This window comes from Diadema antillarum, unplaced genomic scaffold, assembly GCF_040938485.1.
Source record: "Diadema antillarum isolate AM-2024a unplaced genomic scaffold, OU_Dant_1.0 seq00000301_RagTag, whole genome shotgun sequence".
Lineage (NCBI taxonomy): Eukaryota > Metazoa > Echinodermata > Echinoidea > Diadematoida > Diadematidae > Diadema > Diadema antillarum.
In genome coordinates, this window is record NW_027271324.1 from 1512097 (window position 1) to 1532000 (window position 19904).

At 39.5% G+C, this 19904-nt stretch overlaps 1 protein-coding gene across 1 annotated transcript; it reads right to left on the reverse strand.

Moving 5' to 3' along the window:
- Positions 1-529: 529 nt before the first annotated feature.
- LOC139730336 (uncharacterized) lies at positions 530-16030 on the reverse strand. The gene is made up of 9 exons (XM_071641204.1): positions 15851-16030; positions 13130-13185; positions 11501-11605; positions 9400-9471; positions 8147-8255; positions 5794-5956; positions 2637-2867; positions 784-928; positions 530-665 (listed from the first exon to the last, which is right to left on the reverse strand). Exons 1-9 carry the CDS (start codon positions 16028-16030, stop codon positions 530-532), a joined length of 1197 nt encoding a protein of 398 aa, XP_071497305.1.
- Positions 16031-19904: the final 3874 nt, after the last annotated feature.

The following is a 19904-nucleotide window of genomic DNA, read 5'->3' on the forward strand; positions in this document are numbered from 1 at the left end:
AAAACAAAAAATGTTGAGTACAATCTCCACAACAGTCAGCTTTGTTTGACCTCATAAATTTAACCCGTTGAGGACGGATTGATTTTGCTGCAAAACGCATTTCCCATAGACACCTGCCCGAGTATACTTGGGACTCGTCTTCAACGGTTTAAGCTACATAAGCTACAAAAAAGATGAGTAAGACAAGTTACTAGGGACAAGAAACAAGATGATAGATATTTTAATACCTATCATGCCATATGCTCATTACCCTATTAAGGTGTGTATTGCCACCAAAATGATAGAGTGAAGTTATAGGACATTCCAGTATTCTACCTTTCATCTCTCTCTGCCACTGTTTCATCTTCTACTTCATATATCTGCATGGGGTCGTCGTCGACCTCCATCGCCTGATTGTCTCCCCCATTGATCTGCTCCACTTCTTCTCTATGTTCTTGTTCCTCTTCCTCCTCATTCTCCTCCTCCTCTTGCTGCTCTCTAGCAACCGCTTCCACTCCACAGACCCTCCCACTCCTTGTCTCCATCTTCCTCATGCTTTCCATCGCCGGGGAAGCATCGGAGCCTGCTGCACCGGTCTTCGCCGCTTTTTGCCTTGGCAAATGTCTGGTTCTCGTGTTCCTACCGCGTGCCGCCTGTTCTTCCGCATCAGCATCGTGCCGGACACTCTGATTCTTACGCGCAGGACTCAGATTGTTATTGTTCTGGCTTTTGTTCAGCTTCACTGTGGTTTGGTTTCGTGCCATTTTTCTCGGGGGCTCTTGGACGCTATCTTCAGCCACTTGCCGACGTCTCGTCCTGTGAGCCACACCCCCACCTGTATCACTTTCATTAGTACTGCTGGATGAACGGCCATCGACGGCCGACTTCTTCTGCAGAGAGCTCTCAGTTGTCTCGGTGCTGTCTGCTGGTTCTTTTGAATCTTTGGAAACTGGTTGATTGAAAAAACAAAGTAACAAAGTAACTCATTAGAATGACTCTGATACTAAGGATGGGCTATTGCTCAATGAGAAAAGGGGTTCTTTATTCCCGTTTTACATGCAAATTCTGTATTCCGCTTTGAAATAGCTTTAAAAAGTAACACTGTTGAATAAACTAGCATCACATGAGCACATGTTGTTGAAGTAAAAAGCCATTTCATGTTCAGTTTGGTTTTAATAAGAGTAAAATCAAACAAAGGGAAGAGCAAATGTTACAATCCAATTGAACATGAGATAAGAAAGCTTTAAATTTCAATGTTTACCATGTTTCCAAGAAACTGCGATATATCAGTTACAATCAGACATGCAAAAATATTGGTTTGTACATGAAAATATGTTTGAAATAATATTCTTGGTTATCAATTCAAGAACTACAACACTCTTTCACAGAAGTCATCAGTGCTTATTCATAAGACCTTTACACCAATTATATTGATGCAGAGGATATGATTCACGCTTTCGCCTTATTTGAAAAATAGGCAAAAATAGCATGCAGGTCAACAGAAAAATATTGAGGTGATGACCTCATGACCGACACAAATGACAAGTATGACAAACAACAATATTTCTCAAAGACAGGCAAAGCTGATATTTCTCTAGCTTCTTGAATTTTAGTCTGAAATTGAAATGAATCATCACGGCAATTTGTCAATTAGTTGTGATTGACCCTGCATTTCAAAGAACTTCTGCCTTCTGTCTGTTTGATTCTAACACTGCTAAACACAGTGTGGAAATCTCCAATTAATGTAATTATTTTATACAATATATTTCTTTTCTGCCATTCCTATTGTATCTTAAAGGGATAGTGTAGTATTGGCGGAGATGAGGCTTGGGCTTTTAACCTTTTGCACGATACCAAGAAATCACTCATGAAATAGTACAAAGCATACCATTCTCTGTAAAGAGGAATTCAAAGTTTATTTGATGAAAATCGGTCTTGGAATGGTTGAGATATTTTTACTTTTCAAAGTAAAACAAAGCGATCCTAATAAATGGTAGGTCTCACCTTTTATTAGGATCCCTCTGCTTTGGATTTCTCAGCCATTTCAAAATCAATTTTCATCAATAAACATTTAATTAATCTTGGAATTACATGTTCTTTCATATTTAATAAGAAGTTTCTCATTTACTCAACAAAAATGTTGGAGACCTCAAGTTAGGTCTCAACCAAAACTATATGATCCTTTCAAAGACCTGGGGGGCATTTCATGAAATATTTTGTCCGACAACTTTGTCGGACAAATTTGTTGTCAGCCAATTAGAAGCAAGGATTTCTAGAGCTTTTCACAGTTTGTCGGATGAAATATCTGACAAAACACTTCCTGAAATGTCCCCCCTCCCCCGTAGCCATGGGTGGCTGAGAGACATGGGTGGCCGAACTGAATCTATCTTCATTCGCTGCCCTTCGGAGTACATTTGAAAACCACAAATAGTGCCTGTCAGCGAATATGTACACCGAAGCTTACACTCATCAGTAATGGTCAGATACAGCAGAGATCCTTCGGCCGCAAATATGCTTACAAAGAGATCAGTGCTAAAGCTGTACACAATTTGGCAAAGGGGATTCTCGAGTATGATATATGAGCCGGGTCATCCTTCCCACTCCGTGGTATGCCTACCACTGACATCCTTCCTGAAACACCTAAGCACAAATGATACCTGGATTTGACTCATTGACACCGTCGCGCCTGTTGGAGCCACCGGCTTCAGCAGCCTCATATAGGAACACGTCAAAGGAGGAGGTGTCTGAGAGGCTGGCTTCTTCCATGTCCTGAACGTCGTCTCTCTCTTCAACCGTGTCCAATCTCCTGATGTACACAGACTTTTTATTCCTGTCATCTCCCCCGCTTTCATTATCATCGCTGAAATCCTCAATCTGGTCTTCAGAATCTACAAATACAAAACCAGATATTTTTATCTTTTGTTTTCTATACATTCTCTTCATTTGCATGCTGAATAAGATTTTCTTCATCAAGATTGTTGAGTCATTCGTAAAAGAGTTTTACATGACAGTGATTGCTTTAAAAAAAAAAAAACAAGAGACCCGCGGGTGTAGCGCTCACCTGAGTATCGCAGGTTCACCTTTCACGCAGTCACTAATCTAAATTACACACAGCTCTATAAAAATTTGACCAGGCAATCTCAAGTAGAATATGAAAATGTACAATTAGGGCTCAAATTCGGACCCCCCCCCCCCCCCAAACTCATAGTATCAATTTTAGCTCTATCACTTCTGGGTCTTAATTTGGGGGGATTGGGGCCCCCTGGGGCATCCTGGGTGGAGCATGGTGCCTGTTTTCACAAATTGAGATTGTAACCCCCTAGGAATGCTACCTGCCAAGTTGGGTGAAAATCCATCATGAGGTTTTCAAGAAGAAGATGAAAATGTAGGCCCCAATTTGGACCTCCCCACCCCTCCCCTGCCCGCAAAGAGGGCACCCCTGGATCTACTATGAACAAACTTGAAACTACAGTCATTAATGTACTAACTCACAGTATTAACTTAGCTCTATCACTTCTGATTCTAGAGAAGATTTTTAAAGATTCATTAATTTTGGGAGGTTTGGGTCCCTTGGGGTCCTGCAGGTGGGACATGGTGCCCATTTGAACAAATTGAGATATTATGCCCCTAGGGATGCTACCTGCCAAGTTTGGTGAAAATTGGTCTTGGGGCTTTCAAGAAGAAGATGAAAATGTAAAAAGTTTATGCACGACGCACGATGCACGTCGCACGCCGGACGCCGGACGAAGAACGATCGCAATAGCTCACTTGAGCCTTTGGCTCAGGTGAGCTAAAAACATAGACCTTTTGTTGACTTTAACTTTAATGAATCAAAGTTAGGAATCTATGCTACTCAGGCACGCAACACAGAAATCAGATAGGTTTGTGCTTTCTATGTTCTTTTACAATATTTTTTATCTCAGATTTACTACACACCTTCCAAATGCTCTCAAAGGACAAATAATATATCACATGAAATATAACCTGGTGCATTAAAAAATATGCATTTAGTAATAATTCAAAGGTGAAAACTTTGCATCAAACAGCTGCAAAACATGATTATGCTTACAGAAGGTTGATTCATTTTTGGGGGTCACTGTTAACATCATTAGTTATTCATCTAACACGATTGTAAATGCCTGATTCAGAAGTAAGCTACAGTTCATCAAAGTTGCATTGCCAAACCCTATCCTAATCCTCAACTAAAAAGTGTCATTGACACTACGTACATGTTGGTTGCTGATGGTTACCACAGAGTGAAAGGGGAATATGCAAATGAGTGAGCTGATGATGTCATCACCTCACAATTTTCCAGTAACATATCATCCCTGATTGAATAACTTCTCAATAATGATTAGTCAGATGAACTGAGATTTGCAACTGGGACATAATTGCATCTGAAAAAAAGAAGAAGCTGGAAATGACAGGATTTTATGTATGAACTATATGGCAGGTTATGAGGTCATGACATCATAAACTCAGTACTTGCATACATTCATATTGACTGCTGAACAACTGGTTTATGAAATTACTGAAACTTCACAAATTTATAACTTTCCTAATTCTTATCTGATTTTGATCAAGTTTCCACTGTTGTACTTGTAAAATGTGAATACTCTTTCTTTTCAGAAAAACAGTTGAAATGAAATCCCCTTTTTGCAGCAACTGTATCACATGTCATGGAATAGCTTGGCAAGTGACAGCTTTAAACCCATTGAGGATGAACAGATTTTGTTATAATGCACATTTCCCATAGACACCTGCCCAAGTATATTCGGGACTAGTCTTCAACGGGTTAATGTACCAGGGCTGCCAAACTCTAAAGACTCAAATACAACTTTCCCAATGAAAGAAACAACAAGATCTTCTTTTTCTTAAATGGTACATACAATACAAGTTATTGAAATATTTCTGAAAAAAAGTGTATCTTTCATATCAAATGTATAATTCCTTCTTTTCAATGAAGGAATAGGATTAAGGTAAAATATATCAAAAATGTGAGCGATTCTTTGGCTTGCAAAAGGCAGCATGCCATAGTGAACTAACTGAAATTTAAGAGCTGGCCTTATTTTTTGTGACTTTTGCAATTCGCCTTTGAACTGCAAAAACAGCAGCACGCAAAAAAAAAAAAAAAAAAAAAAAAAAACATGTGCTGGACTGTGAACAACTATTACCTACTGAGGGCCTAGCATGATGCATGGACCATGACACAGCAATATCTGGAGCATTACAACACCCTAGTATATTACATCAAATGCAGAACACACTAGAGTGTACTTGTTCATGTACCAGGCATCATCAAGTAAAAGCATTCAGTACTAATACCATCGCTTGTCACTCGTTCTATGTATGTTGAGAAAGATTAAGTAACGGTTACTAAACCCTCGCAACAACAATATTAAAGGTCCAGTTTACCTTTGGGAGCAGTGATTTGAAAAATGTTCAAGATATCACCTTTCATGCATATGAGTAGGTCTGTTGTACCACAAAACATCCTCCCATATATTTTTTTGTAATAAAGCCTAAAATATTAGGAGATGGCAGTATTTTTCTCAATAAACCGTAACTGTAGACGGTTCAGTCTGGAAACATTTTTATTATAACTATTGTACACATTTTGTATATTTAACAATACTTAACATCGATTTTCCTGATTCAAATTTTCACAGCGGTTGTTTCTATCCCAAACTCACATTTTAAAACTATCTTAAAGCACTAATGGGGTTTTTTGTTTCATCTGCAAATGGTAAATTATGCCTTTAACAACACATACAAATGTCTGACAATTCACAAAACTTTCAGCTCGTGAAGTACCTGCATTGTTGGAATCTTGTCTGCAATCACCAGCATCATTTGTCTCTGCCTCCTGCATCCTCAGCTTCTGCTGTGATTTCCGCATAGCGATGTACTTTGGCAGCTCCCCCTCCAGCTTCTTGCGGAAGCGGTCTTTCATGGACTGCCAAGAGTGGTTCGTTATCTGGCAGAAGAAGTAATTAATGGCAAAGACAAAAACAAGAAGAAAAGAAACATGGTAGTGTCAATTGTCAATGCCTGCATCTTTCTCTTGGGTTTATTATTTTTTTCTTCGTTTCTTAGACTTTCATTTTCAAGTCATGAGAGTATATACATACTTTAGGGAAAAAATGTATACAGGAACTGAGAATAAAAGGGTTATTGAAAGGGTACTGCCAAATTAGACTCTACAAAAGAGCTGAGAATGTAAGGGTTATAGAAACTGGTCTGTACAATGAAAGGGTGTACAGAGGTACAGAGAATAAAGGGGATATTGAAAGGGTACTGTCAAATCAAGGCTCTATAAAAGAGCTGGGAATGAAAGGGTTATAGAAAATGTTCTGCAAAATGAAAAGTGTACAGAGGTACTAAGAATAAAAGGCATATGCCAAAATAAAAGGCATATGGCACTGCCAAATGAAAGGATCTACAAAATAGCTGGGAATGAAAGGGCTATTCAATGTTCTGGAAAATGGAAGGGTGTACACAGGTAGTGAGAATAAAAGGGTTATTCAAGTTCTTGCACAATGAAAAGGTCTACAAAATAGCTGGGAATGAAAGGATTATAGAAACTGGTCTGCAAAATGAAAAGGGGTACAGAGGTACTGAGAATAAAGGGGTCATTGAAAGGGTACTGCCAAATCAAGGCTCTACAAAAACGCTGGGAATGAAAGTATTATAGAAACTGTTCTGCAAAATGAAAGGGCGTACAGAGTCATTGAGAATTAGAGAATTATTTAAAGGATACTGCAAATTTAAAGGCCCCACAAACAAGCTGGGAATGAAAGGGTTATAGAAACTGGTCTGCAAAATGGAAGGGCCTACAGAGTCATTGAGAATTAAAGGGTTATTTAAAGGATACTGCAAATTCAAAGGTTCCACACACAAGCTGGGAATGAAAGGGTTATTGAAACTGGTCTGCAAAATGAAAAGGGGTACAGAGGTACTGAGAATAAAAGGTTATTGAAAGGGTACTGCCAAATCAAGGCTCTACAAAAAAGCTGGGAATTAAAGGGTTATAGAACTCTTTTACAAAATGAAAAGGTGTACAGAGGCACTGAGAATAAAAGGGATATTTCAAGGGTACTGCCAAATGAACGGGTCTACGAAAGAGCTGGGAATGAAAGGGTTAATGAAACTGTTCTGCAAAATGAAAGGGTGTACAGAGGCAATGAGAATAGAAGGGTTATTTCAAGGGTACTGCCAAATGAAAGGCTCTACAAAATAGCTGGTAATGAAAGGATTATAGAAACTGTTCTGCAAAATGGAAGGGTGTACAGAGGCACTGAGAATAAAAGGGTTATTTTAATGATACTGCTAATTCAGGGGCTCTACTCAAGAGCTGGGAATTAAAGGGTTATAGAAACTGGTTTGCAAAATGAAAGGGTGTACGGTGGTACTGAGAATAAAGGGATTATTTGAGGGTACTGCCAAATCAAGGCTCTACAAAAGAGCTGGGAATGAAAGGGTTATAGAAACTGTTCTGCAAAATGGAAGGGTGTACAGAGTCACTGAGAAAAAGGGTTATTTAAAGGATACTGCAAATTCAAAGACTCTACAAATGAGCTGGAAATGAAAGGGTTATAGAAACTGGTCTGCAAAATGAAAAGGGGTATAGAGGTACTGAGAATAAAGGAGTTAAAGGATACTGCAAATTCAAAGGCTCTACAAAATAGCTGGGAATGAAAGGGTTATAGAAACTGTTCTGCAAAATAACATGGTGTAAAGAGGCACTGAGAATGAAAGGGATAATTAAAGGGTTCTGCCAAATCAAAGGCCCTACAAGAGAGTTGGGAATGAAAGGATTAACTGGTCTCCAAATTGAAAGGGTGTACAGAGGTCCCAATAATGAAAGGATAATTCAAAGGGTACTGCCAAATGAAAGGGTCTACAAAAGCGCTGGGAATGAAAGGGTTATGAAAGAGGGAGGGGGGCATGGTTCCCATTTGAACAAAGTTTGTTCTCCCTAGGGATGCTACTTGTCAAGGTTGTCGAAAGCATGTATTGGGATTTTCCAGAAGAAGACGAAAATGTACAAAATTTATGCACAACAGACAAAGCACGATGCAGGATGCAAGACTAATAACAACACAGTGACATGCCGGACACTGGACAATGAGTGATCGCTACAGCTCAGGCCAACTAAAAATGGTACCTTCATGATCTCCATTTTCTTCCAGGTTTGGTTGCCTCCATAGTTAAACGGGTGCTTGGCGATGTATTGCAAGATGGCCTTGTCCTCAGCTGCAGTATAGAAAGACCGCCTGTCACAGCAAAAACACACAAACATCACACACAGTCACTCAAACAATGTGATACATGGACTATGCTACCACTACTGTAAACTCAGTGTAACTCAGAAATTTTTTTGGTACATTCATTTTTGTGTTTTTCGCGCTACTTCTGGTTAATTATAGCATGAATTGTAAAACCTGCGAAAATAAGTTCACAATTTTTTCTGCACATTTGTATTTTCGAATGGGTTGACAACCAAGTAGCACAAATTTATCAACCCATCAATATGTTTTTTAGCTACTCAGTGGAAAAATTAATAATCCTTGGAAAAATATTGACATTTACAGTATTCAATAATTCATATTAATGTCATTCTAATTATCATACTGTAAAAAGTCGAAAGTTTGGAAGTGTGGAATCTTTTTGAGCACTGCTTGTGAACAAAAACCAGCATGAAAATCCAAGCATGAGAATATTTTTGCTTGGTTTTAACAACATTATTTTAATGATACTTTGGTTCTGTGTAATCAAAAACGTTCAAAATACATCTAACCCAGCAGAGTGTGAAAAATTGCTTGTGCCAAAATTTCCTCTTTTACAGTACTCTTGACAACATTTAGGTATTCTTCTGCTCACAGTTTTAAATGATCTGTAACTTTTGCCCCATAGTTGTTATTGTGTGTGTGTTTTTTTTTTTTAAAGTCCCCTTGTCTGACTATTACTCTAAAGGGACATTTTTTTGAACCAGTTCAAAGTTGGCACGCGAAAAAAAGTACAATCTCACAAGCACGACAGCAAAAAAATTGATCAAAATCCTATGAACACTCCAACTGTGTGGAGGACTAGACTATGTTTCCTATGCAAAGCACATTTGTGAGCAGGCCTTGTATCAGCTTCAACAGACAAATATGATTCTTCAAAATTATTTCACATGAGAGCTGCTACCTTCAAAGCAATGTGTGATTTTGCTTGTTTTGATACTGTGCCCTACTTTTTTCTGTCAAACTAAAAAAAAACAACCTAAATTGATATTGTGGAGGAAAGACAGTAAACAGTAAACAAATGGTTTAATCAATGCATGTAAGTGATCTTGCCTTTCACGATTTTACATACAAAAATTAGTAAAACAAACAAAGCAAAACAATCCATTAAGATAAATAAAAGGTTATTTACCCTTTGGCATGTCTGTCTACAGACACCTTGGAAGGGGAGAGCACATCCCCTTTCTTGGGAGCAGATGTTACCCTGAAAGTGAAAGGAAGCAGAAAAGAATTCAGACTTGCACAAAATACACACCTTTCTTTTAAAGACACTCAGTCGTGGCGAGTGGTTTGTGCGGCACGGAGACGAACGCAACACGCTGCCTCCCCCATTCTGTATCAAATGTAGTGACCCCCGAATGAGAATAGCGCTGGCTCAATGGGTCAGCGAAAATACGGTAGGCTACAAGAAAGCTCCCTGTGCCCATCTCCTAACCCAAAATGGCTGTCCCAGCGAGCCACGAGAGCTTCCGAATGGACGCACACTCTCAGTGCGCATGCGCATGAAGAGAGGCCAAAAGAGCCATGCGTCTTCTGGCCTCTCTCCTCCAATCACTGCAGCTCGCGGTGACAATATTTGTGTATGATGCGTACACACACACGCACACACACACACACACACGCCGCAGCGTCTTCTGGCCTTTCTCCTCCAATCACCGCAGCTCGCGGTGACAATTTTTTTGTGTATGATGCGTACACACACACGCACACACACACACTTGTCTCAGTGGTAGCATGCGCAATTGCATGCACAAACTTTGGTCGTTCGGAGTTTACGTACCATTAGGGATGGCGATCGGTTGCCTTTAACTGTGCTACACAATGTAAAAGAAGGAACATGACAATCAGTATGTTCAAAATGAGATCCATTAACTGCAAATGCTAAGAAAAAAAGACGATTCAGAGCAAAAAGCTTCTAACAATGAAGTCATTGGCTATGTCACTGACTGCATATTACATGGTGCATACTGTACAATTAGAAATTTTCGCTGTGTTGAAATTTTTGCGCATTCCACGCAACCAGACACTAGCGCGAAAATAAAAGCATGCAAATATATTTGCTTGCCATATGTGCCAGTAGTTGATGTCTTGACTCCGCGGAATTAAAAACACAAAACTCTTCCTACCTGGCTGAGCGCAAAAATTAGTCGCACGAAAATATCCACTTTTTACAGTAAACAAATCTATCAGCCCGTTGAGGACGGGCTGATATTGCTACAAAATGCATTTCCCATAGACACTTGCCCAAGTATACTCAGGACTCGCATTCAATAGGTTAAAAAGGCTATCACTGGTATGCTTCATTGCTAACACAAACACACACACATACACACAATGCAGATACAAATTTCAAGGAGTGCTGCTCTGCTATAATACTGTAAGCCTATAACCGGTAATATACAGGGCATGAAACTATCACAAGTCAGAGAGCTGACTGCTCTTTTTTTTTCTTGTGGTGAAACTTTTTGGAATTGCCACTACCGTTCAGTGCATTGTGCAAACAGAAACCTTTATGTGCATTTTACTTAAATTGTGAATTTTGCCTCCTCTAGAAATTCCAGAAAGTTTTATGCATGAAACAATTTCTGGTTTTACAGTACTGTACTACACTGAAACATATCCTTTCTAATTTTCTGACAAAAATGCTCAGCCATCAGAAGGCAGTTTATCACAAGACAATCAGCACCACCTCAGGGTTTAACAAGCAGCATGCCACCTTTGTAAATCCAACATACCAATGATTTGTATGGGAGCAAAAGAGTCAAAGGAGACCTCTGAATGATTTTCAGATTTTTACATTTGAACAACTAAAAATTAGTTATACTGAGGACAGAGCTTCAGAATTTATGATAATCAGGATAAAGAATAAGAATATGTTCGACATTTATAACAAATTGCCATGAACAAGGATGATGACATGGTGGGGTCACCATAAGAATGCTTGAGTTGGGGCTCAAGGAAGCAGAACAAAAGAAGAAGGCACGCATAAATTACCACACAGGTGAACTCCCAAGCAAGTGGTATTGTAATGGAATTACACTGCTACATTTCTGAAATATGTGAACCTCCTATGTCATCATCCTTGTTCAGTGTAATTTGTTTAAGGTTTTTCAAAGTATTGTTTCTCTGCTCAAGACCCACAATTAATTAAACAATCTATACATGGAGCTGTTGATTTATGTACTACATGATGTGGAATTATAAAAATTGTATGGAATGCTCCTTGAGAATACCTGTACTCTGACTTGTCTAGGAGGATGTTGGCAGCCCAGCAGGCATCGATGTACTCATGGGAATAGTAGTCATTGGACTTGCACTCATCTCCTTCTGCCAGAATCCTGTGAGAGTATGTGGGATAGTTTTTTAGTTTTGTCTTATTCTTTTGATGACTTGAAATTACTGTATGAGCTGTAATTTTCAGGGTTTTTTTCAGAGATATATATTCCTGAATTGTTACTTCTCGGACAATTTCAGTCTTTTCATGCAGAATAGTCTTTGAATAAACACCAATGGTGAGAAGCAGCAAACGTCAGAATATGACTAATTTTGTGTATTTTCCTTGGAAATTACAGACTCGCTTGCTATTGCTCACATACACAACCTTGCCAAATAGTGAGACATACATGTCCACTTCCCTAAGTTGTCTCTTTTTACTCTGGAAAAATGTGCGGAAAAGATGGAAAATGAGATTACAAATCATAATCAATTAGCTAAATAGTTAGCTTTGTCTCAAGTATCTACACTTTGCTGATGAAGATATCTGAGCTGTGATATAGTGATACATACCGCAACCGCATCCATTTTCCTTGATTTAAGACAGTTATTTTCTTCAGCACATTTGTTTTATAATTTTCAAAGCTGTGTTGTGTTTTGCAGCTCTGGCTTGCCGGTGGTGGCGATCATGAGATCAAAGCAAGGAATGTTTATAATGTTTTTGTGACACTTTTGACACAGACATATGCATGCATTAATTAGCGAAGTGATAATGTCCATATGTAGTAGATCCATGAATGAGGTCAATGAGCGTGTTTCTACTGAGAGCACCTCACATCCCTGGCATCGCCACAAATTTTGTCCAACGCAGCACCTCGTATTTTACGACCACTCGAGCTGTTTCTACTGAGCGATAAAATACGAGGTGATGCAAAGGTGACGTGCAAATGCGGCGATTCCGGAAGTCAGGTATTTTTAAGTTACAGACTGGGTCACGCGCGATCGAGGGGGCTGTTGAGATTTTCTCAAGGCTGCGACATACTAGTGTGGTACTCTCGCGATTCGAGACCATATATAATGAAATAACGCGGTGTTAAATCAAAGCAAATCAAAGTAAGTGATGAGGGCTTAGTAATGCAATAAGTTAGGCTGTTAATCACGCGAACAATAGACGATGAATGCCACAATTCACATGTAACGTAACGTATAGGGCCTATAACACGTACACAAGCAAGTTGGTACAAACAAAGCATGATGCGAACACGGTCGCTGTGTGTACACATGTATTTTGTACACGTGTCGAAGGAGTGTGTGTGATGAACCGATTGAAAAGCGCATGGAGAAATTCTAGACGTCCGATACACCACGAATTTCGCTACCCGGTGTGTTTCTACCGAGAATCGTCCTTCGCGTCACCACGCATCGACCACCTCAATAGGTGGTCGACGGAGCACCTCGCATCACCCGGCATCGGCCACTACCCGATCTGTTTCTACTGAGGAAAAATTCGAGGTATCACCACGCATCGGCCGGTATCGGCCGGCATCGGCCGGTATCACCACACATCGGCTGGTATCACCTCGAATTTTCGTCGCTCAGTAGAAACACGCTCATTGTGAAACAATCAATCTGAGGTTGAAGACTCTTACTTGATGACATTCTCTCTGGCTTTGTCAAGTCTGCTGGTAACCTCTCCACCTCCATTCTGGGGGAAAAATAAGACAAAACAAAACAGAAAAGATGACAAATTGCAGGTGCCCTACATAAATGTGCATTTAACAACAGAAAAGCAAAATACTTAAACATATTTCTGATAAATCACCCTCTGTTTTAAGGCATTTGTTCATTAATTGTTGGTGGCATTAAGAACAATTCAAAGCTTACTAAATATTTGACCTTGCCTTTGATGTTTGGATTTATGCTTTACATATAGCCCCAACATAATCAGATGAATATTTAAGTAAGGAAAATCTGATCAAATTGGTCCAAGTCCCATTTTTCAATTTTGGCAATGGAGATAAATTTCCTTACCTCTCCCTACAAGCACAATTGCTGCTGCCAGCAGATATCAGATTGAACCAGGGACTCCACTGGGCTGTCTGTGGTTTTGTGGTCTGTGCCACATGAGCTTCCTAAATGATTGATCACAGGCCACTTATCATATACCATCTGCCATCAGAATTACACAACATCAACCGTGTGATATTTTCTTGAGCTCAGCTCAGTTGTCATTTTGCGAAAGAGGTTTCTGACTTAGGAAGAAACTTAGGAAGAAACTTAGGAAGATTTTCAGAATACCATCCCAAGTGAATGACCCTAGCCGCATTCACACGTACAAAATAGCGGGTTACCGAGCACGCTAGGAAACTCGAGTTTTTTTTGCAACAATTCAGATGCTCAAAATTAGCAAGTTAGCGATCTCGCTCGCAAACTCAAGTTTTTTTGCAACTGTTCACACGTACAGAGAGATGACCCGCTAATTGCCGATCAAGATAACTACCAAACTTGCAAAGTGGGTCACACAGCACACTTCCTTGCCTGCACTTCTCTTTGCCCATTGTCTTTTGTGGTGTGGTTCGCGCGCTGTTGTTGTGGTACACCAAAGAGGGGGTTAAGGACCTCTTCGCGGAACCCTCGCTGTTGTGATGTGCACAATGAATGATGGGATATAAAAACTTGAGTTTCGTAACCCGACCGTTCACACGTACCAGCAAGGCAAATTAGCGTGCTAATTCAGAAATGAGAGCAAGATTTCTTGGGTTTAGCACCGTGCTGCTGATCACACCAATTTTTGGGTTTTTCGTGTCCACACGTGCAAAAAAACTTGAATTTGCTAGCGGGTTACAAAACTTGACTTTTGTAACCCGCTAAGTTGTGTACGTGTGAATCCCCCACCTGTTGCTACAAAATGTGTGACCCCCTCTAAAAATAACTCATGAGGTACACTTTCACCATAGTCGGCACTCAAATGCTCCAGTCCAAATTTGACACAATGCAGACTAGGCCTCTACCTAGCCTGACCAGACCGCTGTGCAAAGCACAGCAGTCCGACATGTACTAGTGTTTAAACGTTGTAAACGACCATCGTTTTTGACGGCAAGACCACAAAAAATGTCTTTTATTTTGTTTGATTTTAACAGTAATACCACCCACCTATATTGCATTTTGCTGATAGTTGAGTTGAATTTGGTGTTTTGTTAGTATCCAAACCTTATTGTTGAATTTTTCGGAGTAGATTGTGCGATGATTCACAAAATCAACGAACTACCACAAACGCTCAACCCGAGGTACCATGGTAGCATTTTACGTACGCCCGTGCGTTTCGTGTGTTACGTAAAGCTTGTCGTCTTCTACGTACATGTATTTCCGCGCGTGCTGCTCTCATGATTTGACGTCACTTCCGCTCCAACTAGCTCATCCACTTCCGCTCCGACTAGCTACGTTGTAGTATAGGAGAGTGATTGCCATTCAATAACACGCAGAAGATGAGGAGTGAAGCAATATGGACGCTTACAGACCTGATTTTAAGGAAGGATTTCGGTGGGTTTTTGACGTAATTAAAAAAAATACACATACCGATTATTGAATGATATCATAGATTACGGGGATTCCTTCTATTTTAGTTTTCCAAGATTAATAAAGATATTCATAAGGAAACGTACACCCACTGCTGAAAAATAACGTCTGCGAAGGAGTAGACGTGCAGCTGCTGTCGCTTTGCGACAGCGGCTGCGTGTAGTTAGGCCTTTACCTAGCCTACATTACTACACTGTAATCACGTAGAAATGCCTACTACACCTGACCTATCAAGTATTACAGTAGGCCTAGTTCTCCGTAGATCTACAGTTCCCTTAGTTCCCTTGGCCTTTTGAGCGCTTAAGTTTGTCAAGGCTTGAACGCACCCAGACAGAAAGATCCGTCTATCCGGCGTCTGTCCGGATGTCCGGAGGAGTCTTTTATTTTTTTACGTTATCGCTCTCCTCCGTAGACAAGAATGCACCCTAACGTTACTTTGGCAAAATATTTGCTGACCAGGGAGTGAAATCTTTTGGTTACTGAGAGACATTTCCATTTTATATTGTCAGGCAACATGTACAAATACAGGCACTGCACTGCAAAATCTGGTGTACCAGCTGCCAGTGCTAGCTGCAGCCCAGCGCGCAGAGCAGCAGCGCGGCGGCGGTGCACTGGCATCGTAGCATGCAGCGGACGGTAGCATGCAGCGGACGGTCGACAGTGTCGTAGCGGAGCGGAGGAGCCAACCATGCCAGCCATCCAGGGCTGAGTGGGCTGCAGCAGAGGCGCAGGTCCACGTTACATACAGCGCGCAACACTGAATGGGTAGTTTATGTACGATTGCAAATACGCACCTCGATGAGTTCTTTCAGTCTCGCTTTCGTTTCCGATGGCCGTATGAAAAACTGGATGGGTTGGCAATTTTCATCGGTAAAAAGCATGCTAGATTTACATGCTGCTTCATCGACGTCTTCGTCGACATCGCCGTCGAGCTCTTCACCTTGATTCCTCGGCTCTGTCGTATTTTCCGCCATCTCTTCAAATCTGGGATTTACAGCTGATGTAATAAATGTGACGGGAGAGGGCGCTATCTCCATCATCACGACAGTGCCGTATACGGCACTGCATCACGACCGACAGAATACTAGTAGAAGGCTCTGCATCACGACTGTTTTCGTCACGTGCAACTTCCTCTTGATCCACGACAGCTTCAACGCTGTCGGAAGTGGAACTGGAACGTCGCAAAAAGTAAAGATAATAGAAAGTACCTGCGTTATACAACAGGTGCATTTCACAGAGTGAAACATTGATTTAAAGTATCTTGATATACTAGTAACTACTAGTCGGTATGATGCTTACAGAGCATTATAACTCATGTCTGACCATCAGAGAGTCAATTTAGATGAGAACTGTACTAATATAGCCAATAGGCCTACCGAATATGACTATAGTACTAGTACATGACTTTTAATGAATCCATGCTTCCATCTCCTGCATACTTAAATTGTGTCTCTTGCTATTTTTTCACAAAAATTAAATTTCCTAAGACATCCTTTCGACTTCACTTCTTACATTACACGTGTGAACTCACATCGGTGGACTGATTTTCCGTTTCAGGCAACAGCATGAACAATAAGCTAGATTACATACAGAGATGACCAACTGCGCGGACCCAATATGCCGCGGTTAATGTCAAGAGACTCTAAGAATCAATGAATTTGTTGCTATTCTTTCTTTTTTCATGGTAAGATCAAAGTATTGTTATAATCATCATACCATTGACTGATATAATTGGATACAATAATTTGGTGGCACAGAAATTTTCACTTGAATTCATTTGTATATGGTGTTATTCTATCTCAGAATATCACTATATTTTGTAATACATGTAATATATTCTGTATAGTTTTGATATAATGTCCACTATGTGTTATACCCTGTATATTTTATCATATAATGTCCACCATGTGGAATATGAATAAATTTCATTTCATTTCATTTCATTTCATTTCATTTCTAATGATGACATTTCATTTCATTTCATTTCATTTCATTTCTAATGACGACAAACAACCAAACTCAACTCATATCAATGGACAGAACAATATCAAAATCATCAAATACAATTCGAAACATAGAAACTAGTGACAATAGTAAGTGCAATGATGTATGGGCAGATAGATAACACTAGGCTATGAACCATGTATTTGGTCAATAACGAATGGGATTGTGAAATATGACTAAACCAATTTTAAGTACATGAATTACAGGTATATGAAATTAATGCTGGCATGTAACTAGTCGGTATTTCTGTTAAGAATAACATTTGTAGAAAACAAATCACCTGAATTTTCCATGAAGATGATATCGGTAATAAACAAGAAAAAGGTTTTGAAAAAGTACGTTTAATAGTTAAATTCACTTTCTATAATAAACACCTCTTTAATATCCTTTCTTGCATGTATCAGGAAGGGGAAATATTCGCATCAAAATAATGCGTGCTCTAAAGCTATTATGGATGTGTAGGCAATGGCGATATTTTAAAGGGGTATAAAGTTGTAAATGGTACACTCGTAAATCATATGAAACAAAATTCAAGATCTTGCACATAATAAAAGCTATGATATAAAGCGGCATTTGGTGCATTCTGTTAAAACAACACAATGGCGTTCTCATCTCTTTTTTTTTTTGTAGGAATGGCGTATAATAATTATAAGCTATGGGTGGACTGTTCGCCAAGCTTAATGTGAAACAAAACAAAACAGGATGAAACAAAGTAAACACGACAGCAATTTGAGGATGTTAGCGCTGCATACAACATGTATGTCATATTACAGGAATTACACATATAACAAAATACGTGTATGAGAACTCTTATAGCGACCATTACAATGTAAGACTGCAAAACACTAAAAACAAAAAGAAGGTCCGGAGAAACACTGACTTAAATCTCTGAAGTATGAAATGTGCCTCTTTGTTTCAGAGGGTTTTTTTAACAATACGCAGCAAAAAATAAAAAAGTATCCTTGAGGTAATATAAATCTCTTTATAATTCTTAATTAATATGACAGAAGCGTCATCACTTTTAATCAACTTTACTTCACCCAGAAGGAAACAAGTCTATTTTACAACTTGTCTGATAGATAAGAACGTATAGATGGTGTTGATTATGTTCATTCTTGTTGTATATTTTCCTCAAATTTGTTTTTGTAAGACAAAGAAGTAGGTCTAGTCATTTCTCCTGGGACAGAAAATAGAAATTGCCATAAGACGAAATTACTACTCGCCCGGCCTTTTATTTATTTGTTTGCTTTCTTATTAGTGCATGTGTATGCTCTGTTTCATTTCTGTGGATTGAGTTATCTCATTGAACTTCCACCTTAGTCAGTGTAGGACTATGCCTATATCGTCGACTTTTGTTTTGTTTTGTTTTCGAGGACTCGATAGTGCGTGTAAAATTTGTCGGTTGAATTTCATTTTTGATCGTAGGTATAATACATAACGCTATATCAATTATCCATACTATTATCATACACACGCATCAGCCGTGGATTGACAGAATCGGAACATCAGTTCAGAACCTGAACACTACACAACGATGTTTGATTATGCAGTAAATGGCCTAATTTTTAGATACCATTATGTAACCGTTATCCATTATGTAACTTCTCTTCAACCGAATTAGACGAGTTTAGTTTATTATTAGTTTATTTATCATTTCCCCACTTCTTTGGAATAAACTCCCTTTTTATATTCGTAACGCTGAAAATGTTGATAGGTTTAAGTCATTGTTGAAAACTCATCTGTTTACACAACCTTAATTTTGCTGCTGTTGTTGTTGCTGTCGTTATCATAATATGTACATAATGCTGTATTTTGTTTTTACGTTATATATATTATTTTTCCCCGATTTGATGCGCTTAGAAACATCAGTATTAAGCGCTATATAAATGTTATTCATTATCGTTATCATTAGTTTATGTCCTAACATTGTGATATCGAATGATTATTTTAAGGTCACTCACTGCATGGTGAGAATGGCATGAGGAAAAGGATCATTAATATCCTCGTCTGTAACCCAACACACGTGTAAACGAATCTTCATATATTACCATCGAATGGCAATTAGGCAAGTGCCGCCGCGAAATGTCTTTCGACGCTTGTCTGTGCACTGTCTGTGTAATACAGTATCCGCCCCCTTTCAGTATCCCGCGTTGCGTAACGAGGTGACGAACAAGGATGGGAAAAGAGGATGGGGGGGGGGGGGGTGACAAATAGTTTATTTAGCCTTAGGAGGCGTGCCAATGACTGCGGTGTGGAGGGTGCTAGTCAATTCGTCCATAACATATTCGCCAACTGAAAGGTGTTATGCACCAGCCTCTATCTGTATATAAATGCTGTTATACAAAGTGTAGGCCTACTGGTCACTAGTATTATCACTATTTACGATTCACCTACTCAAATGTTTGTGGTTTATAGACAAAGAAATACGATTAAAAGGACTGCTGTGTACAGTATACTTTTATCTTTTTTTGTAGGAGTAAGTTCACTTCCACAGTCCTGTCACTGCATAGCACGGCGTGAGGGTGAGGGTTGGTCGCAGTCTACCCACCAACTCTAAGGGGTTATTTTCTCTATTTTTTTTTTGGGGGGGGCGGTTATGTAGGGCCTACATTGCGTAGGGACTATTTACACAGCTCCCTTTTCCCTTTTTTTTATTATTATTCATACATTATTCTTTTGCGCATTCTGGTTTTGGAAATTCCGCTTTTATGTAGCAACGCCGCGTCGAGTCATTAGACGGTTTATATTTTGGCCGAGTTACCTGTGCAACCCATCTCCCTCCCAGCTCGAATCCCATCGTCAAAGTCCATTGTTTACTACGCATAGTGTGCCAGCTGATCTGTC

What these genes read in the sequence shown, in the direction of transcription:
- LOC139730336 (XM_071641204.1), bottom strand. Translation starts at nt 16,030, where the DNA reads ATGGCGGAAAATACGACAGAGCCGAGGAATCAAGGTGAAGAGCTCGAC. An exon ending in CTAGACAAGTCAGAGTACAG is followed by an intron (nt 9,472 to 11,500) that starts GTATTCTCAAGG and finishes TTTCACTTTCAG; the next exon opens with GGTAACATCTGCTCCCAAGA. An exon ending in TGTCAATGAGTCAAATCCAG is followed by an intron (nt 929 to 2,636) that starts GTATCATTTGTG and finishes TCAATCAACCAG; the next exon opens with TTTCCAAAGATTCAAAAGAA.